At 36.7% G+C, this 27,806-nt stretch overlaps 1 protein-coding gene, 2 long non-coding RNA genes and 1 pseudogene across 3 annotated transcripts; 3 read left to right on the top strand and 1 right to left on the bottom strand.

Moving 5' to 3' along the window:
• LOC126795774 (uncharacterized) lies at positions 1-2,231 on the top strand. Its single transcript, XM_050522535.1, has 6 exons — positions 1-183; positions 490-614; positions 722-1,022; positions 1,266-1,383; positions 1,444-1,677; positions 1,753-2,231. The coding sequence occupies exons 1-6, from the start codon at positions 1-3 to the stop codon at positions 2,229-2,231; spliced, it is 1,440 nt and encodes a 479-aa protein (XP_050378492.1).
• Positions 2,232-6,934: 4,703 nt separating this feature from the next.
• Positions 6,935-22,333, top strand: LOC126795773 (uncharacterized; annotated as a pseudogene).
• LOC126796069 (uncharacterized) lies at positions 17,910-20,440 on the top strand. The gene is made up of 2 exons (XR_007672282.1): positions 17,910-19,870; positions 20,270-20,440. It is a non-coding gene; the product is annotated as an uncharacterized LOC126796069 (long non-coding RNA).
• A 3,081-nt stretch (positions 22,334-25,414) lies between the features above and the next one.
• On the bottom strand, positions 25,415-27,417 carry LOC126796071 (uncharacterized). Its single transcript, XR_007672284.1, has 3 exons — positions 27,283-27,417; positions 26,773-26,836; positions 25,415-25,532 (listed from the first exon to the last, which is right to left on the bottom strand). It is a non-coding gene; the product is annotated as an uncharacterized LOC126796071 (long non-coding RNA).
• Between the last annotated feature and the right edge of the window lie 389 nt (positions 27,418-27,806).

Raw genomic sequence — 27,806 nt, 5'->3', positions numbered from 1 at the left:
ATGAAAGAGGTTGATTCAAAAGCTCCTGAAAGATCGTCTATGCAAGAATTAAAAGATGAAGATGAGTGGACTGACAAGGAAATCAAAGCTAGTGAAGGAAATCACAAAGCTTTGAATGCTCTTTACGCATCAATGAGCATAGATGAAAAGAAAAGAGTTCAGAATTGCGTTACCGCCAAACAGGTTTGGGATAAATTTTGTGTTTTAAATGAAGGTAATGATACTGTAAAAGAACAAAGATTACAACAATATTATTCTGAAATCGATGCTTTGAAAATGAGAGATGATGAAACTATTGATGATTTTTATAGTCGTTTTACTGATCTCTCTAGTTTATGTGAAAGTCTTGGAAGACCATTACAAGAATCTGATATTATAAGGAAAATATTACGATCCCTTCCAAAGTCATACAGGATGAAGAAGACAACAATCCAGGAGCAATATAATCTAAACGAATATTCTGTGGACTTGTTGATTGGAAATCTAAAGGCTTGGGAGATGGAGCTGGATGAGGATGAAAGACCAAAAAGTAAGAATTCAAAAAATATCGCCTTAAAGGTTACTGAACCCTCAAAATCAAAGTCTGAGGATTCTGAACATGATGAAATATTATTGTTGACTAAAGAGTTTAAGAAATTTCTGAATCAGAAAAACAATAGGAATAAACAAAATAATCTTAATTCTAGGAGAAATTTTAATAATAAAATTTTGAAAAACGTAGTGATAATTTCTCTCAAAGGAAGTATGAGTATGGAAGTAGTAGTAACAACAATAAGAAATGTTATACTTGTGGTGGCATTGGCCACATTGCTACTGATTGTGGAAATAAAAAGACTGATTCAGGTAACAAGGCTTACAAGACATCTTGGAGTGACGATGATGATAGCTCCACAAAAAGGGACAAAGCATTTGCTCTTGTATCTTCTTTTTCGTTAGATTATGCAAGTTTTGAAACTGAGGGTCAAGAAGAAGATGAAGACAATAGCTATGAAGATAATGAAATGTTTGAATATCAAGCAAGAGTTATAAAAGCTGCAGAGAAAATTTCTGAAAAAAATCTTCTGTTAAAACAATAAGTATAGATGCTGGAAAACGAAAAAGTGAAATGGGAAGAGGAGAAACTGCACATGCGAACGAAAAACGACTATGGTGATCAAGTGATTGAACGAAAACATCTTTTAGCCAAAATTCAAATGCTACAAAATGAGGTAACAGAAAAGAATAATTTAATTGACTTATTAAACTCTAAACTTGGCAAGTTGCAGGTTTTGCTTGATGGAACGAATACCAAGGTTGAAAAGTTTCAACATAGTTCGAAATCACTATCTGATATTCTGAGTTCAGGAAAAAGTTATAACGATCGAACTGGACTTGGATATACTGGTAAGAGTAGCTCAACTAGAAATCCGAATTTTTACACTAATTTTTTCCGTGAACAATCAGGTTCAAAGGAATGTGAGAAATACATTGAAGAACATGTAGAATCGGAAAATCTTCAGACCTCATTCAAATCAAATATTGTCAACTCGAATGATAGGTATGAGGAAGATATTCAAGATATTCAAAGTAAGTTGAAAGAGCATAGTCAGCTTTTACTTGATATCTCTCGTTTTGTTAGTTTGTCTAAATCTTATAAAGAATCTAAACAGGATGCAGACATGGTTAGGAGACATTCAGGTAAGAAGGTTTAGAGAAAAAAATATAATCATGATTCCATAGAAGCTTTTTGTAATTTGTGCCATATTGATATAGATTATGAATCGAATGATATTAAGGTTGCGTGTAATGTTGCTATTACTGCGTTATCTGCTAGACAGGAGGACACTTGGTATATTGATAGTGGTTGTTCTAGACACATGTGTGGTAACAAACATTGGTTTTCTGACTTAGAAGAATCAGGTGTGACAGGTGCTGTTACCTTTGGAGACGGGAAGAAAGCAAAAATTAGAGGGAAAGGCTCAATCAGATCTCAGGATCTTAACTGCTTAAATAATGTTCTTTATGTTGAAGGTTTATCTAATAACCTTATTAGTGTTAGTCAATTAGTTGATGAGTATGAAGATGTCTGGTTTAACAAACGTCGTTGTGTGGTTTTTGACAAAGATGGTACAGTTGTGATGGGAGGGGTTAGATCAGGAGATAATTATTATCATGTTGCATCTAATTTAAAATCTGATAACTCGGAATCGTGTTTCAGGACTAGCTCAGTTGAGGAAACCATGGAGCTTTGACATAAGCGTTTTGGTCATCTAAACTTTCAAGATTTGCTTAGACTATCTAGTCAAAAATTAGTAAGAGGCTTACCTACATTAAGTGGTCGTACTGATGTTGTTTGTCGAGGATGTAAAACAGGTAAACAAACTCGTGCAAATCATAAAGTTGTGAATGCTTCCTCATCATCTCAACCTTTGGAGTTGTTACATATGGACTTAATGGGACCTTCTGCTACTGTAAGTATGGCTGGTAAGGAATATATTTTTGTTGTAGTTGATGACTATTCTCGATTTACATGGGTTGATTTTCTAAAGGATAAAAGTGAGACATTTGATTCTTTCGAAAAAATGAGTAAACAACTTACAGTGGAAAAACAACAAGCTAATCTTCAAATCGCTAGAATTAGATCTGACAATGGAACTGAATTTAAAAATTCCATATTTTTTAAATATTGTCGAGATTACGGTGTGTTTCATGAGTTTTCAGCTCCCATAACCCCTCAACAGAATGGAATAACTGAACGCAAAAATAGATCCTTATTAGACATGGCAAGGCTAATGTTGCATTCAACAAGTTTAAGTGAGAATTTTTGGGCTGAAGCTGTAAATACTGCATGCTATGTTGGGAATCGAGTTCTTCTTCGTTCTGGTACAAAGAACACTCCATATGAATTATGGAAAGTAAGAAACCTGATGTAAGTTACTTTCATGTTTTTGGAAATCCTTGTTATATTTTAAAAGACCGTGAACATCTAGCGAAATTTGCTCCAAGATCAGACTCAGGTATTTTTCTATGCTATTCTCTTAACAGTCGTGCTTATAGAGTATATTAGAAAGAAACTCGAACTGTCATGGATTCCATAAATGTTTCTGTTGATGATAATTTTAATGAGTCCAATTTATCTGAAGAAAGTCTAACTAGTTCGAAAGATGAGAATGTGCACTCACAGGAAGCAGTCACAGAAGTGGATAAAAATCTACAACCTGTAGTAAAATATCGAACCGGATTCAAGCAGGTTAGAAAAGATCATTCATTCAATGATATCATTGGAGATACTGGTGAAGGCATGCGTACAAGAAGGAAGACTGTTGAGATTACTTCAGCCACAAAAGACGACTCTGAATGCTCCAACATAGAAATTGTGGACATCAATAAAGCTCTAGTAAGTTTTGTCAAAGAAAGTGTTAAAGAAACTAACAAATTAAAATGTTTTGGATTTGTTTCTTTGATAGAACCTAAAAATATCAAGGAGGCTTTGTTAGATGATGATTGGATCAATGCAATGCAAGAGGAACTAAATCAATTTGAAAAGAATGAGGTATGGATTCTTGTTCCTCGTCCTGAGAACACTAATGTTGTTGGTACTAAGTGGATTTTCAGGAATAAAATGGATGAACATGGCACAATCACAAGAAATAAAGCAAGATTAGTTGCTCAAGGATATTTGCAGGTCGAAGGCCTGGACTTTGATGAAACTTTTGCCCCGGTGGCTCGACTTGAATCCATCAGACTTTTGTTAGCCATTGCATGTCAACGTAAGTTTAACTTATTTCAAATGGATGTAAAAACTGCTTTTTTTAAATGGTGAAGTACATGAGGAAGTGTTTGTTGAACAACCTCCGGGATTCAGAGTTATTCATCATCCTGATTACGTTTGGAAACTTAAAAAGGTTGTTTATGGTCTTAAACAGGCCCCTCGTGCCTGGTATCATAAACTCTCTACTTATCTTGTTTCTCAAGGATATTTCCGAGGCACTGTAGAGAAAACTCTATTTGTTAAACATGTTGAAAGTCATCTCATGGTTGCACAAGTTTATGTTGATGATATTTTTTTTTGATCTACTTCTGATGTTTTAGTAAAAGAATTCACTAGAATCATGACTAATGAGTTTGAGATGAGTATGTGTGGTGAACTTACTTACTTTTTGGGTCTGCAAATTAAACAAAATCATAATGGCATTTTTCTATCCCAATCAAAATATGCTGAAAACCTCATTAAGAAATTTGGTATGACTGAGAAGAAATCTGTTAGTACACCTATGAGTACCACCATAAAGTTATGTCATGATCTTGATGGTAAGTCTGTTGACCAAACTAAATATCGTAGTATGATTGGTAGTTTTCTTTACCTTACTGCTAGTCGTCCTGATATATCTTACAGTGTAGGTGTTTGTGCCAGGTTTCAGGCCAATCCAAAAGAGTTGCATTTGGAAGCTGTTAAACGAATTATTCGTTATGTTTCCGGAAGTATAATATGTGGTGTATTTTATACGTATGACACTAATGCTGAAATTGCAGGTTATTCTGATGCGGATTGGGGAGGTAATTTGCAAGATCGAAAGAGCACAAGTGGCGGTTGTTTCTTTGTTGGTAAGAATTTAGTTGCATGGCATAGTAAGAAATAAAATTGTACTTCATTGTCTACTGCAGAAGCTGAATATGTTGCCGCAGGTAGTTGTTGTACTCAAATGCTTTAGATGAAGAATATGCTTAAGGATTATGGTATTCCACAGGAAAAACTTGTGATTTTCTGTGATAATACAAGTGATATTAATATTTCCAAAAATTCTGTTCAACATACTAGGACTAAACACATAGATATACGTTATCATTTCATTCGTGAACTTGTGATAAGAATATTCTATCATTAGAATTTGTTTCTACTAATTATCAATGGGCAGATTTGTTCACCAAACCACTGGATACATAACGTTTTCTAACCTTACGTAATGCCATTGACATTTGCTCTCAATATTGACAAATAACAGCCTCTCTGAGTACCTATGTCAAGGTAATCGTTCCATGTCCTTGATCTTATCTTACTATAGATGAGTTACTGCATTTTACCTGTAGTTCTTTAGGGCTCTTGACATTGTTACTTTGGATCTCTCATCTAGTGATCTCGAATATTATTTATGATCATTAGCCTTTATGTTTGGTTCTCACGTACACATACTTCATAATGGTGGACATATCTGAGTTGAGTCACCTAATCAGGAGCCGGTGTAGTTGAATACATGTTATAGATTATGACTGCATGAAAAAAAAATGTATAAGGATTTGGTGCATGCAGTCTTAGGCCAAGCTAGTTCTACATCTCAAGGAGTTTACTAACTACTCGACTCCTAGAGGAATAGACTGGTTTGGTCTCCCCGGAGGATATGATACTCTTAGGCCAGGGTAGCTCTCCTCTCCAGGGTTTGACTAACTACTCGATACCTGTTGGAATGGGCTGGCTTGGTCTCCACGGTGGTTGAAACATTGTCTCAGCAATGTTCTGAGCATAGATTATCATTATCAAAGAAAAGTTTCATACAACTTATGGTGTTATAAGACGATTTTCTGGAGAGATAGGGGGAGTGTCGTTTAAGTTGGCTTGCACATTTAATCACTCCTAATTTTCATTCCCATTATAAAGTATACTCAATGCACATCACATCTTACTATTGGCTAATGGTCATGTGTATTACTCGAGGATGCATGTTTGTGCGATTGATAAAGTGTATTGTCTTACTCAATGAGAATGTCCAGGTAATTGTCGTAACTCTTCCTATAGTTGTATGGTCTGCTTGGACTTGTCTTAATTCTCTTGACATCGTGTACTTTGTACTTCCTTCAGTGTCATGTTGAGAGCTCAATGCGTGTATGGTCCAAAATTGCTTATGTTTCATAGATTGGTCTACATACTTGATTTTTAGTTTCGAACTCTAGGTATTTCTAGCATCATCCTTGTCTATGCATGTAAGTGATTGTTATGTTCACGTTATGGTGTTTTGTTTTGCCTACATACAGGTCGATCACTTGCATTGTTGATCATTTTATTGTGTATCGATTTTGTACTCATGCGTAGATTCACTTATGGTTTTTGTTTCATGGTTCTCTAATCTTCCTTCTTGCCGTATGCATGTGTTCGTTTTCCTTCTAAGGAAGATTTAGTTTCTCTCTGTGATTCGATCTATCATCTACTGCATCTCCATGTCAACTAGTTCATGTTTTAGAAGGAAATATCTTCTATGCTTTATAGGTTGCAAACAGAAATCCAGTCTGGTTCATCTTCCGTCCCTTCCACTAGGTTACTCGTACATCATTTTTATGACTTTGTATACATCACTATGCGCCTCCAAACCTGCTTTGTTTTGCCGTATACATCTAGGTTTGCATGGTGCATGCATTGGTGGGCAGAAATCCTCTCAGAATACTCTCCTTTTGCGGCCTCATGTTGCGTGACTTACCCTTCTCCTCACGGCATGTAAGATTTTCATGTATCTTGGTTGGTTCCCTTTCCTTTTGTAGCTAGGGTTGCTTGATATTCTTCAATCTTTGATTTCCTGATTTGTGTTGATACGTGCTTGGACTTTAATGTGGTTTTCCTTTTACTCCGATTTGCCTTAGGGTTTATGTTTTTGTACCTCTCTATATATAGTTGTCTCCTATGTGCTTATCTTCACATCCTATTATCTCTTCTGCTGTCTTCACGGTTTGTGTCAAATGTGCAGGAGTCTCTACCATGGACGGAGCCAGGAGCAATCACCACGACACAGAGGATGCAAGACGTGAAGCTGCCTCTCGTCATCAACAAGCTGAGTCTGCCCGTCCGGTTACCCTAGCTGAAATCAATCACGCCTTTTCACGGCTTGGTGTTCAATTTTAAACACAAATCAGTCGTGTGCAACTGTTGCATGAAACTGGTCATGACAATGTCACAAGGCAACTACATCGGATGGAGGCCGCCATACAACTGCTCGTGGATCTCGGGTCGGAGACACAATCCATACTGCGGACTTCCTCTGCTCCTGTTGGACCTCCTGCTTCCTACGGTTCCTTGTCAAGCTCGGAGGGACTTTTTCCTTCCCCTTCTCTTCCGACGGAGGGGAGTCCACTGTGGGATACAATCTTTCAAGAAAGGGAGCGTCGTGCAGAGCGGAACATGCTTGCAACTCGGACTGCGTGGTTGGCTGATCACGAACGTCTTCAAGGTCCTCAACCATATTCCCAAGCCGTGGCAGTTGTCCCTGCTGCTCCTCCTTCCCCTCCAACATCCAATGGTCCTACTTTTCAGAATGGAGATCTCGCACCTCATGAATGGACTAATTACAACTCCATTGGTGGACGTCGGAGGAGTGCTCGGCACGGACGTGGTCATCGTGGTGGTCATGCCTAGGCTGCTTAAGACCTCTCCTCCTTTGGCTTCATCACCTTAGGGGGAGACATCAAGTCCCTAATTACTATTCAAGCTTTAATTTGTGTTATTTGGCTAAGAACTATTTTCAATTAGTTTGGTTTGCTTTGTACTCTAAGTGCTATGCACAAACTATGTTTGGTTAATCATGTTTATTTGAATTCTATTAGAACCTATGATCAAGTCACTTGATATCTTGAAAAGGATGATCATTGATTCTTGATATCAAGTGATGTATTCTCTTATTGAGAATTAGGGAGGTTCATCTTATGATATAGGTTAGGTTTTTGTTAAACTTGTACTTATGAGGTTCTTTGTGAAGTGTAGGTACTTGATGGTAAAAGGTGCATGGAAGGCCAAAGGGGGAGATTGAAGGTACACATATTGGCCTCCATAAGGTGATGAAGACAAAAAGGAGTGAAGCACAACAAATGGAGAGCATTGATGACATTTCCTAGTTGGACTAGGAAACACACCTTGCGGCAAGATTTTGTGAGTTGGTCAAATCGTACATATATGGAAATATATATGAGATCATATATGGAGAGAATAAAGTATATTTGGAAAAATAGTTTCAAATATATTTAGGTTAAAATGTATTCCATATGTATTGTTTTTTCCTTTTATATAGAATGATGTATTAGGAAAGGTTTTAGGTTGATTACCTATTTAGTACTAGGGTTAGGAATGTGTGGCCGGCTGTGTTATATATATAGGAGGTATCCATGCAGTAGCTAGGCAGCCAAGAAGAGATACACAGACAAAGAGAAGAAGAAAATAGAGAGAAGGAGAGAAAGAGAGAAAAAGAAGAAAAGAGATGAATCCTTAGAGAAGAAAATTCACACAAAGAGAAGCTTAGTGCTAGGAGATCTTTGTGACTCCTTTGAAGACCTTAGTGGCAACATCAACGTTCTTAGTGAGGTTGATCATCCGTGTGTCTACAACGATCTTAGTGAGGTTGTATCGACACTTGAAGCAACGATCTTAGTGAGGTTGTTTCATGCTTGATTGTGACTATCAAGTAAGAAGTAATATTTACTTTTGAGAATAATATTATCATTGATTAAGGTGTAATCATTGTAATATGAATTGTTCAATAGAAAAGTAAAATTCTTCTATATATTCCGCTGCTATTACTCGTTGTTGTTCTATCTTGTATTTTCAATTCTAATATTCTTAGTTCAAGGATAATCCATGGCTTGAGTATTCGATTTCTATTGATAGAGCATATTGCTTTCCTTATTACCTTTTTGACACTTTAGACTCTCACCATCATACATTTACTGTGGAAGGGTTTAAAAATTGGAAGAGGGTTAGTGCGGGTGATCATACGCTATTGAAATATGTGGGAGGCATTAAATTTTCACATAATGCTGCAATGCAAAAATGGAATTTGTTAGAAATTTTCTCTCCATAAACTACGGCTATGGCGGTGGCGGCTCAGAAGCAGTTCCTTCGCTCTCCTCCCCTCAAGCCTTGCTATAAGAATCAAAACGGCGTCGTATCTACCCTGTCTAGCATAGTGAAGGAGATAGAACATGTTTAATCGTGAACACCGTGAGGTTTTTATCACTGTTTACTATGCTTTTTAGTATTACTCAAGAACGGATCCAGGATTTAATAACAGGGTGTGCTAAGTTTGGGCAAAGGCCAAATTTTTTTTTGAAGACTTTCATAGCAAAGCATTGATAATTTCAACATGAAAGTGATAGCTTACGTCTGTTGGAACAAGATAGAAGACTGAGATTCAAGTTAAAGGAATTATTATATGTATTTTATGTTGACAGAGAAACCTAGAAAAACAGAACAGATAAACAAAAAAAAACATAGCAAATGACTCAAATTTTCCTGGACAGCTATAGTGGATATATACTAAAAATATTCACTTAAAAAAATGAGGTGGGCTACAGCAAACCCTAGCCCACCCCTAGATCCATGTGTTACTTGATAGTAATTACTAGAAGAAATAGTCATATTTTCTTGCTAAACTTTGGTAATTGATTCATATGCCGATTGAAATTCCTATGTTAAACAAACAATTAAGATCAGATTACGTTCATATATGTTTTAACTAGATTAATGTTCTGAGTTAATATTCCAAATCTGTTGCTAATCTATTATGTTCTGTGTCCTGGCTTCTTAGTCATATCTCTACGTGTTCCTTTTTTGTTGCATTTTCTAAATGTGTTGGTATTCTGTTATTTGATATATGCAGAAGCCTCACAAGATTGGAAGAAACCACTACTTTTTTTTGTTCAGAATAAAAACAAAGTGGGAGGAGACAATGTATCTAAGAGAACACGAAAAACAATGTTTGACAAGCTTCTTGAACTAGATAATACTAGTGCCGAGGATGATTTGGAACTAGAAAGGAAACTTGCAAAGAAACTCAAAGTGAAGGGTGAGGATCTTGGTCTTAACATGTTTGAAGGAATTGTGTGTTTTGATGATTCATTGGGAAAGAAACAGAAACAGGAAAACTTATTAGTTGCTGACTTGAAGGCTAGCTGAAGATCAAAAGGCTGTCGTCACAGATGGCGCTGAGATGGAATAGAAGTCCTTCCAGGTCATCTTCGAGCAAGAGACAGAAGAAGAGAAAGTCCTTACAGGATTTTGTGAGCAACAAGGTAGGTGGTGTCCCCATTGATGTCGGACGAATATTGTGTTGGAAAAAGTTCCTGTCAAGACACCTCAAAAATGTAGCTCTTCACTTAAGATCGCCTGCAGGGAATGAACTTGAAGAGTATAGTCAGATCCGTCAGCAATTGCGTGGTCTTTTATTTAGGCTCTCGGAGTCTAATGTGGAACCTATTACAGAGGACGTGTCTGTCCTCATGCGTTACATTCCTCGTGGTATAGCCTCTGTGATATTTGGTGAGGAGGTACTAGCCTCATGTGCTCATGGCCCTCGTGGAAATGAACAGTTAAGTTCATTAGACTTGATGATTATACATCGACTTACTAATGTTTGATACTAGTAGTCTGATACTCTAAAGTTTAGCGATCATATATGCATAGACTCAGGATTTTTTTTTTCTGCATTTTATCGGTTCACATAGTATCTGTAATTCACAAGTTTATGTGTTTCTGTTTTATAGGCATGGTGCTGTTTTTGCTGCTTTTGTAGCTTGCACAGCTAGTTCAGTGGGAGTTGACTTTGGTGCAAAGCTCCTGGCTTTGCTTGCTAAAACTTTTGAGGTGTGCAAATCTCCATCCCCAATATCATTCAACAAACCAAATCAATCCCACAAGTCACTGGCTTTTTCGTAGCACCGCCACTTGCCGCCAAGATGGAAAGCGGTGCTTTACGAATTTGACCTCATCCTCCAGTTTCTCTATCTACAACTTCACCGTTGTCATTTTGAGATCTCCAAAGCACTCTCTTGCCTCTAGAAACTCCCGTGCCACTCAACCATGCTGCCAGAGTCAAGGACTAAGGGGAGAACAAACCATAAAAGCTTGCTTTTGTAGACATGGAACAACTGCTCATCTTGACTCGCCTCACCAAGAAGGCTACCACGCATCGGCCCCCGTCGATCTATAAGTTCTCAAGATGTCAAATTCTACGGTGTAGATCACCCGTGTATATACACGGCCCGTGTACTGAATAAGTTTCGCTCAATTATGCATATTTGGAGTTTGTTCAAGGTAGGCTACTTCTTACGTTGCCATGTGAAGTTGAATACGAAAGTATTTGTGCAAAAACTTCTTTCCTAATATCTAAAAGAGTGGATCTCTATTTGAGATATATTTGAACTTGCTTTCTCTCGACATGCATATGCTTGAGGAGAAATGGTCCTTAAGCAGATTATGAAAATCCTCAAAGCTCTTCTTTATCTCATTTTTGTGTTTCAAGAGATAAACAAAAGTGGTTCTAAAAAAATCATCAATGAAAGTGACATAATATCTATAACCATCAAAATATTTTATTTTTGCAGGTCCCCATACATCAGAGTGAATTTGTTCAAACTCCTTAGAGACTATAGAGAATGAGTTTGAAAAAGGTAATCTAGTAGACTTGGATTTGTGACAAGTTTCACAATCTGAAACTGATTTATATAGATTTGGGAATAAGTGAGATAAACAGGAGTTGAATGATGAGCTAGACGCATGTGCCATAGCTGTTGTCGAGTAGATGACTTCCATTCAACAAGAAGACTCTTTGCTAAAGCTCAGGAAGTGGAAATATAGTACAATCCATTCAGGTAAAATCCCTCACCAATCTTTCTCATGGTCACTCGATCCTAAAAGATAACATTGGTTGTTGAAAATAAAACCAGACAATCTAAGCAATGAGTCAATTTCCCAACAGATAAAAGTTTGAAAGGGAAAGATGACACATACATGACACTAGCCTGTTTATGATCACAAAATAAATTCAATTTTCCCTTTCCTAAAATAGGCACTCTATTCCCGTTGGAAATTGACACAAATGAGGGTTTTTTAAAAATAAAAACTATTTAATGGGTCATGAGTCATATGGTCAGAAGCTCCTGAATCAACAATCCAAAAATCATGAAGTTTACTAAGATCAAGAGCAGTTGAGATGGCACAAATGATACCTGAGATCTCATCTCTAGAAGCCAACTTTCCATCTGCTAAATATCCAGCAAATTTTCCCAGCATTGCAGTAGCATCATCTGGAATTCTGGATTAGCATTACTTTGGTTATGCTGCAGGAAAGCTGCAAACTCATTTATGAGAGTGATATGATTAGCAGTGAAACTCATCATTGCCTCTATGCTATCTTTCTCAGCTACATTAGCTCTAGCAGTAGGATTCATTCTCATTTTCCCTTTTTCACTCTTCTCATTGTTGAATTTCTGTTTCAGTTCTGGATGCAAAATCCAACATTTTTTCCTCATGGCCTATACCAGTTCTACCAATCGAAATACAATGAGAACACTTAAGATCAAGTCTCCTTCCTTTATAAGGTCTAACAGTTGCATTAGCATTTGAGCTTGAACTAGAACTAGCAAAAGGTCTAGCTTCATTGTTCTGACCAACCACTGACACATCAGCTCTCATCACTTTTTTCCTAGTTTCCTCTCGATGTATAGTAGAACAAACAGTTTGGAAAGAGGGAAGAGGAGATGCCATAAGAAGATGGCTTTAACATAATCATATTCAGGACCAAGATTAGCAACCAATAAGAAAATCTGATCTTTTTTTCATCAAAATCTTTGTATCAGTAGAAATTGGACAATACTGATCTAGCTCATTCCACATAGTTTTCAAACTACCGAGATATTCAACAAAAGTAGAGTTACCTTGCTGCAGCTCAGCCATCTCTTTTTTGAGTTCAAAGATACGTACAACATTTTTTAAGCCACCATAAAGATCTTTGACGTCTTTCCACAATTGAAGGGAATTTTCAGCATAACCAAAGATCTCACCCATCTTTGGTTCCATGGAATTTAATATCCATGTCAGGAGTAGCTGATCCTGAGCAAACTAAGCAGCATATTCCTTTGCAGAGATAGATATAATGGAGGTTGTGTCATCAATAGCACTGAGCAGCCTTTTACCTGCAAGGACACGCTTGACCTCTCTCGACCAAGAGAGATAGTTGTGCTCATTAAGAATAGTAGGAACAAGTCGAAAGTTGGTGTTTGAGTCATTTACTTCAGCTGCAGATGATGCAGAACCTGAAGCATCTCCAATATTGCCACTACCAGTCATATTATGAAAGATTGGAACAACAATAAATTAATGCAAAGATGAAAGAAGGAATGGTGGGTAGAAAGAAGTCCTAATCGGAAGCCTGCTCTAATACCATGTTGAAATGTAGACTGAAGAAGAGGATGAACTTGGAGAATTTTCAAATGTATTTCATTCAATTAAAGATTACACAAAACAAGATAATACTTAAATAAAAACAGAAAATGAGCTCTAACAACTCTAACCTATTGTGAATAGTACACTAGAATTACACAAACCAAAGAAACCAGAAAAAGAAGAGATACAAGTGTGAATTGTTGACAAACAACCAGAAAATAAGGAGAGAATCAATGAGAGAAGATCGGTAGAATTGATCTTGCAATTAATACTGCCGAATGAACACCAAATGACATAAACGACCACCAATCCTTTAACCGAGAATGACATCGTCAGGATGAAACGACCATTTGCAATACGTGCAGCCCTGCAATACCCTGCATGATTCAATATGATTGTAGTGTACATGTCTTGTTTATGTTTATTATAATCAACAAAATTGTTGCTCTTACATCAATTTGTACGAGACTCTTGGCAAAGCATGTATAACATGAAGTGTCCTTGCTGGACATGTTGTAGAATGAAAATAAGGGCTGTTGATCCTCTTGGCGATGAAAAATCTCATTGCGAGTGTTCAGAATAGAGTGAATAAGTTAAAATCCTCATGTCGAGATGACCAGGAGACAATCAATGGAGACGGGTAGCTGACATCTCTATTGTTTGAATTTTTCACAAACTTTTGCGTCAAATGCTGAGAAATCTAATGATACTTGTAGATGGGTTTGATGCATGAAACCATATAAAACATCAAGAACAACAAGAAAAGGCCTAAAGAAGATACTGTAATTCATACAAGGATAAAGAAATGGCTACAAAAGGTGTGTGATATTTTCTTCTTTCTTGCTTTCTTGTTTTCTATCAGCAGTGGGTGCTTCCTTGTATACATTTTCATTTAAGTTGTTCTTTTCAACTTCTAGCAACTTCCAAAAATATTTTTCCTTGCTTCATCCCTGGGATTTAAGCATGTTTCTTCATGATTTATTTTCAGTTATGGGCAGAAGACATATTAGTAAGTGGACCCAATTGGAGCAAACTGCTTGATCCTAATAATAAGGCCAGTGGTGGTTATTTGGGGATATTGCTTCAACCGCAGACAATGTTGAAGAGGTTGCCAACACAAGGAACAAAGAGGTTCTTGAAGCCCAGAAACTTTTGCAGCTCGTATAACATTCATGCTAGAAAGGCAAACAGATGCTAGAAAGGCAATCTTTTGTGTAATTATGAGTGGAGAGGATAACATTGATGCATTTGAGAAGTTTCTGAGATTGGATAAACAAGGAAAGCAGGTAAGTGCCACAATTTTTTGTTTTTGTTTTGTTTTGGCAGTCTTTTTTGTTGCAAAACTTATTTGTCTGTTCTATGTATATGACAGAGAGGTAATGCGAGTTCTTGTGGAGTGCTATTTACAAGAGAAAGTGTTTAAAAATTACTACACAATTCTGTCTTCCAAATTGTGCGAGCATGATACGAATCACATTACAGGTATTCCTTTCTCTCCTTTCGATTATTATGATGATCAATGTTTAAAAAAAGGGGCAAGACGTAGGCTAAAAGGCCTTAGTTTTAGTTGCCTAGGCGCCGAGGCGCAAAAGGCGCACACCAAGGCGCGTTTTGAGCCGCGAAAGGCGAAGGCCTAAAAAAAAAATTAGATTCAGATTTCTTTTTAATAGACAATTTCTTTTATTCAAAAAATTATTATTTTTGGACGAAGTCTTTTAGGTTTTGAGATAGAAAGACCACCTCTACCGATTCCCTCTATCAAACCTATGTTGTTGTTGGAGGTGTCGGTGTTGGAGGTGATGGTGATGATGACATTTAGATGATGATTTAAATGGTGATATTTTAATTGATGATGATGATGATGATTTTGAAGCTTGAAGCTAGTTCAAACATTGTTCTTGTTTTTTTTATTTTTTATTTTTTATTTCAAGACTAGTTAGTACTTTAATATATGGATTTATATTATACAAGGTTATTTGATAAATTGCATGGTTTTGATATGTATTTGTTATGAAAAGAATAACCATTTATCAGGTCTATTTTAGTTATAAATCATGTTATATATAAGACTACATATAAGACTAATCAATGCACAAGTATAAGAATTCATACATAAGGCTTACGCCTTTTGCCTCAAGTCTTACGCTTTGGTGAGGCTCTTCCGAAAATGTTTGGACTACGCCTTAGCCTGTTAAACCATTAATGATGATATGCTTGACGAGGAACATTTTCTATATATTATACGCTGGTGGCAATTTCAACAGTGTAGCAACAGTATCGCTACAGTTGCACTACAATACGATTTTCTTCTAGCCCTCACTTTTGATTTATTTATGGTCTTGCCATTTGCATCGGTATAAACCTCGATGGTCATAAACACATGATAATTTTTTCCTCCTATTGTTCACCACTTCTCCCGAAGCTTCCCCAACCATCTAATTTTCTATAGTAATTTTCAGATTCCTAATCTCTCTTTATTTTATCTATTAGGTTTGATTTGTTCGTTTCAATTTCAAATGGCGACCTCGGCTTTCAAATCGATGGCCAAGCAGACGCCAATCTGGAGCTTAGCGGCTCCGGCGGAAGAGTCGGCTTCAGGTAACCGCTGTCACTGGTACCGGCTGCTTCTCGCACCAGCGGAGAAGGAGTAGTTTGGAGTCAATCTGACTCCCCGACGGGAATTTGTGAACACGGTAGAGGCTCCGGCTTCCAGGAGATTAGCCTTGATGAACTGGCGATTGAGCTGCTTAATTCCGAAACTACCCCCGGCGGCGCGTCGCACAGACGTGGAAGGTTGGTATCGCGGCATGGCCCAAGGATGGGCGGTGGTGGTGATACAAGGGGGCAAAGTGGGAGGGAGGGTAGTTTCGGAATGTAAGGGAAATCTGAGGCAGAGCGATCGGTTTATGTTGCTCGGTATCAGATGAACCATTATGAGGTGAGAATTGTGGTGGCTTTCTTCTTTAGTTTCCTTTTGAATATTGACATGTATGATAACATTAGAGAGTAGTCCGTTTACTGTTGCATCTATTCTTTGCTTAGATTAACAAAATTGCATTACATTTCAGAAAATCATTTCAACTTTAGAAGGAGTATTTACATTGGAGAAAACCCTTAATGATCGTTCCTGATTAACAGAGCAGAAACATTGAAAGAGAGAAAGTGAGTGAATGAGAGATGGAGGGGTAATCTTTGTTATTTTTCCTTCATTTAGCTTCTGAACTTGCCGACTCAGCAACATTATGCTTGGTTGTTGGTCTCTAATTTCCTGTGACTTTTTATTTCTTTAATTTAGGCCTAACTCATGTTTGAATATTTTGGGTGCAGGGAGTTAAGTTGATCATCATCTTTGTTTTTACTTGCTGTCGAGTGTGTGGGTCATGTCTAAAGGGGAAACCTGATGTAAAGCCTTCTGCAACCCTCTTCAGTTTTACAAGCTTTATGTCTGTTCCAAACAATGAGTACCATGTTTTCCTGATGATGACTCACTTCATTGTAAATGTTATCAAATGGAAACAACATGAACTATCAATGACTCAATGTAGCCTGAACCACAGAGTGACAGGGGTTTGATATGATCACTGCAGTTAACATGTTTTGTAAATGATCTCCAATTAATAATAGTTCAGTGGGTTTCATGACACAACTTTAGTTCCTAGAAATTCGTACTTTTCTTGGTTTGTGCTTAAGTATGTTGTGAACATTGGAATTTCTGGGTGGAGTCATTCATATTTTCATTTTGCACAGTTCGTTGGAAACTTCTTTCTAATTTTAATTTCTGAAAACAATTACACCAATCTTTCACTGGATTATAATGGTGCAGGGAAAGAATGCAGGACCTTGATGCTACACAATCTTGGTAAAATTCATTATCCAGAAATGTTGAGGACACTTCAGCATAGAAAAGTAAGAATCGTTTTATGCCTACAACAATGGCACATGTAAGTTTCAACTCTTAGGGTTCTGTTGGCTTTTTTCCTTTTGTACTTTTTTGGTTTCTGTTGTTTGTTTGATGATTTTGCTTGGATCATTTAGTTGGAAGAATGAGTTTCCTTAGATCATCTGATTGTTTTTTCTTTGGTTTTGTGTTATGTCTGTTTATAATTGGAGTTTGGTGTTTTTGATCGAGGTTGGGAGACAAAAAATTTGTTTCGGTGCTCTTATTTTAAACTGAATTCTCAGTTATGCCTTAAATTGAATTTAATTGAATTCTTAACCTTATTTTCCCGGGCACACAATTAGGTTGAGAAACACATACAACTTGATACTTGCATAGGTTCAGGACCACTACAAGACCACCTACATATGAACTCTAGTTTTCAATTTGATATTGATTCAAGTACCATATCCTTAACAGATTCTAGAATTTTATGGATTTGACTAATTTTAATCATTAGTTCAGCTTTACTCAATTACTCTGGAGTCTGCAGGTACCTTATAATTAAGGTTGCAAGGAATGAATGGTAAACTTTGGCATTTCTATGACCAATCACTTATTATAGATGTAATTCAGAAAAGAGTACTAATGCCAGGATATATATAGGACCTTCTATCCGGGGTTATATACGCACTGCTGATATGAGATGTTAGATTAGATCATTGTATGAGGCTGCAAAATATATTAAGCTATTGGTTTTCGATTTTTGAATTTCTATGTAGCGTGCTAATTTTTCGCTTAATCCATCTTTACACTTATGAATTACTCCTTAAACTAGATACAAGTTTATTGTTCTTAGGAATTAGGAATATTATATTTTCTTGCTAATACAATAAGTACAATGAAACATGCTGAAAATTTAATTGTTAATAGCCAAAGTTTCTTACGAGCCTACATATGTAGTTTGTTTTCTTATAGCTTAAGAGGAAACAATCGTATTTTCTAGGAGCTCATTAGTCATTACTAAATGTATTTTGGGGAATCATGCTATTGATTATATGGTGACCCTCTCAAAAAGATATTTTTACTCCATCACTATTTCATTTTCTGAGTTCGTCAACTATAGTTGCATGTTTTCATTTGTTGTGTTTTGATCAAAGATCTGTGAGAGTTTGAGCTTGAATTTTGTGGTGCAATTGCTCTTACAAATTAAGTTAGAAGTGTTGGGTTCTTGGTTTAAGATAATTCAGCTATCAAGAAGCAAGAGTTTTTTTTAATTTAGATATTGATTGAAATTTTATCGATTTGTATAACTAATTGAAAGAAATTTATTTCTCCAGGCAATGACATAAATGAGTTTGAAGCAAAATCTCAGTTAAAAAGGGCTAAAGTGATAAGTGATTCTTATCTTCTGCAGTTCTGCATTATAAATAGTGTCTAAAAAGGTTAACGAGTTTGAGTTGCAAATGGATTGTTAATTAGCTCTGACAATTTGGAATGCTTTCCTCTTTAATCGTTGAACTTTATTGATGGAAGACAAGTAGACAACTGTAAGTACATGTCTCATATAAGTTCCATATGATAATTATTTACTAATACAGGCTTACATTGTGTTTTATCTTAAGACATGTTATATGATTTCCAGGTTTAGACAACTTATCATATTGAATTGGGCATAGGCCAGTGATTAAAGGGAAGATACATCAGGTTTGTTCTTTTCTTTTCTCCTCATCGGAACTCATACAGGTGATTTTGTGGTAGTTATAAAATAATCATGTATTGTTTCATAGCATGTCACTTTTAAAAAAATTTAGATGATCTCACCCTTGAGGTAACTTATGCCACATTTTTTCACATTCTTTTCTATTTATTCTAGTTCTTTGTGTCTCTTCTAACTTAGTATTTTGTTCACATATAGAATCACAATATGTATTAATATGCATTAAGTTTATATTGAATTTTGTGTTACTGCATATTATTTTCCTTCATTGGTGCATTTGAGTATACCAACTGAGCATGAAGAGGATTAGCATGAAAATGTGTGGGACAAATGTATTTTGTTTTTAAGGAGTTAAACTGCATGGTTTCTGTTGGTGTAAATATTAGTCTCAAATTTATACTATAATGTAATGTTAAAGTTGTTTATCATTGACTTCTAATTTGTTTAATGCTCAAAAGTGTTTATAAACTTTTGCTACTATAATATTCCAGAAATTTATAATTATTTACTAATTATTCTTCGGAGATATTTAAATTGATGGTGATCCGATTATATAGTACGAAGGAGAAAACGAAAAAGTTCGATCGATTTATACATCGAAACGTTATCGTGACTGGTCAAGAGTTGCCTTTTTATCCGTTAGGAATCTCAGAAAACTTCATTCATGGAAGTCGTAGAGTTCGTCAATACGAATTTGTGGACATGCGGCACGCTTAAATTAGAGTTCGTATGAAGAAGTTACGAATCAAAATGTATTAAGACATTTTTAGAAAATAGAATAAATATGGCAATTAAAGAGAAAAAGGGGGAGGAAAATTAGAATTCGGATAAGTACTGTTCATGGATATTGTTCACACCCGAAAAAAATCCAGAAATTCTCTCCCCGAGCAGCTGACTTTAGACCGCCGGATCTCCGCCGTCCGGCCACCATAGAGCGGCGCACCGGTCACGTTTGAAAGGTTGCTACGTCCCCTGTCGATTGGTGGCAGCGCCACCCGCCATCTTGCCGCCTTTAGGAGCGGTGAAGCCCGAAAGTTCGCCCGAAAATGCATATTTCGTCGAACTTCAACTCGTCAAATATCCCTCCTCCGGTAACCAATCAGTGAGATTCTTGTCCCATTTTGAAGGTCTCATTCCATACTACAAACTCTTCAAAAGATTTAACCCAAATCTTTGTGTGCTAGGAGAATCAGAGAAAAGAAATCATAGGTTTTAAATTGAGACATTTTGGTTTTTATTAAATTGAAGTGTTTAGGCTCATAATTAGACTTTATGGTGAACTACAAAGTTAGGAATGTCATTTAGATTGTAGTAGTGAAATTTGGTGGTCAATGGTGGTGGTCAGGAAACAGTGGCACCCAATGAACATTAATTCTGAACAGTAATCATGAACAGTGTGTTAGTAAACCATGAACAATGCTTTTGAATAGCATTTAACTGTACTAAAATCGTCACATGATATTTTACGTATCGTTTTCTAAACTTTTTATCATGCTATTAGGTGACCGACGAAATGAGTGAGGGAATCGCTTTCGGTGTCGTGGAAGTTACACGCGGGAAATAAGGTGAGTAAACCTCACAATGATCATCATGATCGGAGTAGTGTTATAATTATTGAATTTAGTTTGAGTTCTTACCATAGTCTTTGCATCACTAGTTATAAAAATTATTTTTTTTAAAAATATATATGTTTTGGCTTAAATTCGTGAACTTGGTCGTCTACGGTTATTAGGCAAGTGAAATGTAATTTTAATAAATGATTTTGAAAAAGTTTTATTGATTATGGACTATAGTGAATGTAAGTAAATCTCACTGTGACGAGTCTACTCTTGGCTGTTAATTGGTTGTGTATGTGTATAAAATTGTAAATACGATGTATATATATATATGTGGGTTGCTATATTATATACTGTCACGTTCTTATTTCCAAATGAATTATACTGTGAAAATTATATTTATTTTATTTGAGCAAGAGTCGCTTTGTTGTAGTACAATAACATGGGTGAATTGTTATTGTACGTGGTTTTAAAATTGAGTCTTGTTAAAACGTTTTCTGTCTTCGCATGTGTTTTTCTGTCTTTGGACATGTTGGCAGTAATCGGAACTGAGCCTTGGCCGGGTGTCGTTTACGATTCAGTTAAAGCTCTAGTCTGTCTGTCGGTGTACTGCATGAGGGGTAACAGATGGGTTGCATGGGTCTCATGAGTACCCATATTTTATTTAGTGACATTGGGTACATATGTGCTGCCCAGTGTCTGTCGGTGTACTGCATGAGGGGTAACATATGAGTATCTAGGTCTCATGAGTATCCATATTTTACATGATTTTAGGTAACCTGATGGGTTGCCCAGTGCCTGTCAGTGTACTGCATGAGGGGTAACGGATATGTTGCTTGAGTCTCATGAGTACTCATGTTTTTAAATGATTTTGGGTAACAGATAGGTTGCCCAGTGTCAGATGAGTACGTTTGTCTTTAAATGTTATTTGACATATTTCATTTGTATACGATGTATGTTTACTTTGGTTTACTCATACGGGCTGAAAAGCTTACCGGATTTGTGTTTACAATCCCGGTACACGAATTAAACGGTGTAGGGGATAGTTTTGCAGGTGAGAATTAACATATTCTGAGGGTTTACTCTGAATGTGCAATCATTACATGTCAGTTCATATGAATAAAACCCTAAATGGTATGCATCTCATAGTAGAACTGTAGAACTATATTTGACAATATATACGTTTGTTGCTTTCACTTTGACAGTGTGAATAGAAGAAAAACTGGAAGCAAGGTAGAAGATGAATAGACTGCTGCTACAGGCACAATTGAGCTCTGATAGAACTTTGTACAACATTTATTCCCTCTCTAATGGCTTAAAACATCAGCTTTCACACATACTCCTCCACGTTGATATCATCTCAAACTTCAGCATACTTGGTCGACACAGGCTTTTAGTAACAACAATAAAACTTCCTCTGTATCATTAATTTTCTATGGTTTCATACAACATTAATTTTCTAGTGGAATAAATAAAAAGGACATTCACTGGCGGTTTTCGACCCCCCCCCCCCCCCCCCCAAACAAAAAAAAAGAGTGGAGATCTTCGATCAGTGCAGCATATTTTCTGATTTCATTAACAGATTTCTTTTTTGTTCACCCTATTTGTTATTCATTTCGTTAACAGTTTTGCCTTTGGGACCACTTCAAACAGCTAGAGTGCTACACAAAATGCAGCTTAGTAGGTCAATGCACCTTGCCAAGAGATGGTAGCCTCTTTCACCCTCTCACTCCGCCGTACTGAAGGGTAGATCTAGCCGAAATCAAGCCACTAACTGCAAAATGAACAATGCATTTCCGGATGTTAATTGAGGTCATCTTTGAGTATCCGCTATCCGGAGATATGGAATATATTCACGCGTGTGGCTGTCACCCCGGAGCTTCATAGTCCTAGAGATGGGATCGAATTTTTCATCAAATATTATGTGGAAACCAATAATTCCTCGGTCTAAAGTTTAATATAAGCTTGCGAGGAATGCCCTGAAAAATGCTGAAGGGGTCCTCATGTGAGGCCATTTTTGACACTTTGCGCCATTACGTCATTAACTATCGTAGTTCATGTTTTAGAAATCAGAATTCCATTAGCCATGAGTTAGGCTTATATCATATGCCCGTCTCCAATAATGTCACATAAGCTTCCTCACATAACGTTAGTATATAAGTTAAAAATGATCATCATTTTATCAATGTCTCTCGTTTAAAATGTATAGGTATTTAGTAGTCGCAGTTCGACTGATCGGCCATGGTAGAATCACATTAATTGATGATTATACATCAAGCTGATATTTGGATGGCAACAACTATTAAACTCGAACAGTAGACTGGCAATTCATGGTGGCCGGAGTAGTTTAATTCACAGCTAGATGTGGCTTCTTCCATTCCATGCTAGACGAAGCAGAGATTTTAAGGTACGAGGAGCTCTAAGAATGGTCGAGTGTAGTCGATCTTTTAGAAAGAAACTCAACATATATGATATTTACAACTGACGTGGAGACATTGTTGATGTAAGATTCAAAGTTAAGGGGAAGTGGGGAACTACATGTATATTCGATGATTTATTTGAAACATAGAGTAAAAGCTTTTAGAGAAATTATATAGAAATTTCACTGCAACAATAATACCAGTATATAAATCCAAGATCATACATGCCTTTAACAGGACCAATAATTAGGGTTTTCTAGACGTCCCTTTCAGTTGCCAAAAACAAGTAAATTGACCTGCTTATTTATAGCCTGGGATGGATATTATACACAAATGATAATGAACTTATACGTACAGGTTTTGCTACGTAACAATCAAGTACTATAAATGCTCCAATATTCATAGAAGAAGGATATTGAATTAGCTTGATAATTTATCTAGTCCAGTACTAGATCCAATTGTTCTAGTGTAGAATTAGCAGCTTGAAAAAATCGACTCCTACGTACGTACATGTTGAATTTGAGCTCTCAAAGTCGCAGCAGAGTTCCAAGTACGTACTCGATCATATTTTATATTGAGACTCATATAAACTTGGGTACGTATTCGTAGACTTAATCCATAGACTCAATCAGTTTGGAGTTTGGACTAAATTCCCATTTAATTAGTACGTATTGTTTCAGTTACTCCCGACTCAAAATTAATCAGTAAATATTGTGTAATAACCTGAATTTTTAGAAACTAAATATCGAGTATTTTCAAAGTGTTAAACTTGTAAAATTAATTCAAGACGACAATTGGAGGTTTGCGACATTTCGAAACGAAAACGGAAATGTTCTCGGATCGTTTAATTAGAAAACGTAACGTTACCGCAACGTATAGATCGACTTTTATTCCGTCACTCGGTTGCGAAAACTTCCTTCACGAAAGTCGTAGAGCTCATCGATACGAATTCGTGGACATGTCATGCGTTCAAATCGGACGTCGGACGCAAAAGTTATTAACGTCGGAAGTTCGTTTCCGATTTTGGAAATAGTATAAAAGGAAGAAGAGGAGATTAAAAATCAGAAAATCAGATTTTTCTAAAAATCAGCTCGGGTACTATTCATCCGAGCTCAGGTACTGTTCACCCGACCCAAAAACCTTCTCCGGCCGATTTCTCCACCATCCGACGTCGCCTCGTGTCGTGCCACCTATCAAACTGACGGGCTCGACGAGCTCCATCTTTTGGGCTACGCCTTGCACTCCGGCGATAACCACACACGGTGTAGCAACCGCCGGAAGTTACTGCTGTGGCGGCGCCGCCTCCTCCGGCCACCATGGCTCAAGATTCTTGGGGGGTTTTGCTTGTCTCAGTCCCAGCAACATTCCCACAAAAGGAATCGAGCCAAATCGAAGCGTAAGTACCCGAATTAAAATTTCAATTTCTAGGGTTTGTGAATAGTGCCGATTTTATGTTCTTCGTTGTTTGGACTGTTTAGACTCGGATTTAGACTTGGTGTCAACTAGGAAGTTGTTGGAAATGTTGTTTAGGTTGTGGTGGTGAAATTTAGTGATGATTGGTGGCGGTCAGTGAACAGTAACGCCGAATGAATAGTAACTCCGCATGAATAGTGATATGTAACAGTAACTGCGAATAGTGATCTGTAACAGTAAATGTGAACAGTGTCATGATAAAACAGTAACTATGAACAGTGTTTTGGTAAAACAGTAACTATGAACAGTGTTTTGGCAAAAGACAGTGATTAGTAACATGAACAGTGTTCTGTGAACAATGTTTTATGAACAACATTTAGCTGTGCTGAACTCGTCACCTGATATTTTAAGTATCATTTTCTAAGCATTTATCGTGCTATTAGGTGACTGACGAAACGAGTGAGGAAATTACTTTCAGGGTCGTGGAAGTTGCACGCAGGAAAGAATGTGAGTAAAATCTCACTTATTTACGAATCTACCCTTGCGGTGATTCAAGATTTTGCAAGAGTTTTTAATATTGAATTACGACACGTATACAATATAGTGGATTACATATATATTGTATAAATGGTAATAAGTACATATATATAGTTTGCTGTATTATATACTGTTATGAATTCATTGGAATTGGTCATTTCGATGACGAGAATTAAATATTGAGCATGTGATTTGATTTTTGTACAATAAGATGTGTGATTATCGTACGTGCTTTTAACATGAGTTTGTTAAAATGTTTTGTCTTCGGACGAGTTTTGTCTTCGGACAAGTTTTTGTCTTCGGACGTGTTTATGAAATATGACATGTATATGATATAATGGATTATATATATATTGTATAAATGGTAAATATGTACATATATATATAGTTTGCTATATAATATACTGTTATGATTTTATCGTGTTTTATGTCATTTTAATGACGAGATTTATATATCAAGCATGTGATTTTGATTTGTACAATATGATGTGAGATTATTGTACGTGATTTTAACATGGAGATTGTTAATGTAACGACCCCAAAATTTCAAGCTTAAAAACTCAAAATTTCAAAGTCGTTAAACACCAAACAATCTCGATGAAATCGAAATCATTTAAAATGCCACAGCGGATCATCTCTGAGTTCAAAATACAACTTAGTCAAACCGATTATTACAACCAAATTATAATTTAACATTATAACAAATGGAAATGTATAATTCTCACAACAACCTCACAAGATAGTCACACAAAATCCTCACACAAGCTGGAGATAAATAACTTCAAGTCCTCTGAGCGGTCCGTCAATTCCCGCTAATCCACACCTGCGGAGTTATCCACTACACCATCGAATTGGTGCACCGGGATTGTAAACACAAACCCGGTAAGCTTTACAGCTCGTATGAGTAAAATGAAAAAATATAACTCGCATATCAATATATAGGAAAATCCACAAATCAAACAAATACAAATGAACTCATGAGCCAGTGGACGGCCCATCTGGTTGTCCCAAAGAAAAAGAAGCGCTCATGAGAAATTAAGTAACCCTTCTGGTTACCCAAATGCATTTATAATACGGGTACCAAGAACGCTGGTACACATCTGTTACCCCTCTCGTAATACACCGCCGATATTGGATAGCCACCCGCTACCCAACATCCAAAACAATCTGAGTACCCATGAGCAGATAACCACCCGTTACCTCACATGCAATACTAAGGCAGACAGACTAGAGCTCTAACTGTATCGTAATTTTCGCCCGGCCAAAGGCTAGGTTCCGACTTGCCAAACACGTACAATAATCTCACATCATATTATACCAATCACGTCCGAAGACAAATCAACATTTTAACAATCTCAATGTTAAAAATCACGTACAATAATCTCACATCATATTGTACCAAAAATCATGTCCGAAGACAAATCAACATTTTAACAATCTCAATGTTAAAATCACGTACAATAATCTCACATCATATTGTACCAAAAATCATGTCCGAAGACAAATCAACATTTTAACAATCTCAATGTTAAAATCACGTACAATAATCTCACATTATATTGTACAAATCAAAATCACATGCTCGATATATAAATCTCGTCATCGAGATGACATAAATCACGATAAAATCATAACAGTATATTATATAACAAACTATATATATATGTACATATTTACCATTTATACAATATATATATAATCCATTATATCGTATACATGTCATATTTCATAAACACGTCCGAAGACAAAAAACTCGTCCGAAGACAAAACTCGTCCGAAGACAAAATATTTTAACAAACTCATGTTAAAACCACGTACAATAATCACACCTCATATTGTACAAAAAATCACATCACATGCTCAACATTTAATTCTCGTCATTCGAAATGACCAATTCCAATGAATTCATAACAGTATATAATATAGCAAACTATATATATATGTACTTATTACCATTTATACGATATATACGTAATCCACTATATTGTATACGTATCGTAATTCAATATTAAAAACTCTTGCAAAAATCTTGGAATCACCGCAAGAGTAGATTCGTAAATAAGTGAGATTTTACTCACATTCTTTCCTGCGTGCAACTTCCACGACCCTGAAAGTAATTTCCTCACTCGTTTCGTCAGTCACCTAATAGCACGATAAATGCTTAGAAAATGATACTTAAAATATCAGGTGACGAGTTCAGCACAGCTAAATGTTGTTCATAAAACATTGTTCACGGAACACTGTTCATGTTTACTAATCACTGTTTTTACTAAACCACTGTTCATAGTTACTGTTTTTACCATGACACTGTTCACATTTACTGTTACATATCACTATTCACAGTTACTGTTACAGATTACTATTCATGCGGAGTTACTATTCAAAGTCACTATTCATTCGGTGTTACTGTTCATCGACCGCCACCAATCATCACCAAATTTCACCACCACAACCTAAACAACATTTCCAACAACTTCCTAGTTGACACCAAGGTCTAAATCCGAGTCTAAACAGTCCAAACAACGAAGAACATGAAATCGGCACTATTCACAAACCCTAGAAATTGAAATTTTGATTCGGGTACTTACACTTCGATTTGGCTCGATTCCTTTTGTGGGAATGTTGCTGGGACTGAGACAAGCAAAACCCCCTAAGAATCTCGAGCCATGGTGGCCGGAGGAGGCGGCGCCGCCACAGCAGTAACTTCCGGCGGTTGCTACACCGTATGTGGTTGTCGCCGAAGTGCAAGGTGTAGCCCAAAAGATGAAGCTCGTCGAGCCCGTCAGTTTGATAGGTGGCACGACACGAGGCGACGTCGGATGGTGGAGAAATCGGCCGGAGAAGGTTTTTGGGTCGGGTGAACAGTGCCCGAGCTCGGGTGAACAGTACCCGAGCTGATTTTTAGAAAAATCTGATTTTCTGATTTTTAATCTCCTCTCCTTCCTTTTATACTATTTCCAAAATCGGAAACGAACTTCCGACGTTAATAACTTTCGCGTCCGACGTCCGATTCAAATGCATGACGTGTCCACGAATTCGTATCGATGAGCTCTACGACTTTCGTGAAGGACGTTTTCGCAACCGAACGACAGAATAAAAGTCGATCTATACG

Source organism: Argentina anserina, chromosome 5 (assembly GCF_933775445.1).
Source record: "Argentina anserina chromosome 5, drPotAnse1.1, whole genome shotgun sequence".
NCBI classification, from domain to species: Eukaryota; Viridiplantae; Streptophyta; class Magnoliopsida; order Rosales; family Rosaceae; genus Argentina; species Argentina anserina.
The sequence above is the reverse complement of the archived record's forward strand: the minus strand, read 5'-3'. Positions and strand labels throughout refer to the sequence as shown.

Excerpts from the sequence above, each read along its gene's own strand:
- LOC126795774 (XM_050522535.1), top strand. The coding sequence starts at position 1 with ATGAAAGAGGTTGATTCAAAAGCTCCTGAAAGATCGTCTATGCAAGAA. Across the intron at positions 184-489 it reads ATTGCGTTACCGCCAAACAG|GCTTGGGAGATGGAGCTGGA; the intron begins GTTTGGGATAAA and ends GGAAATCTAAAG. Across the intron at positions 1,678-1,752 it reads CATGGTTAGGAGACATTCAG|ATTATGAATCGAATGATATT; the intron begins GTAAGAAGGTTT and ends ATATTGATATAG.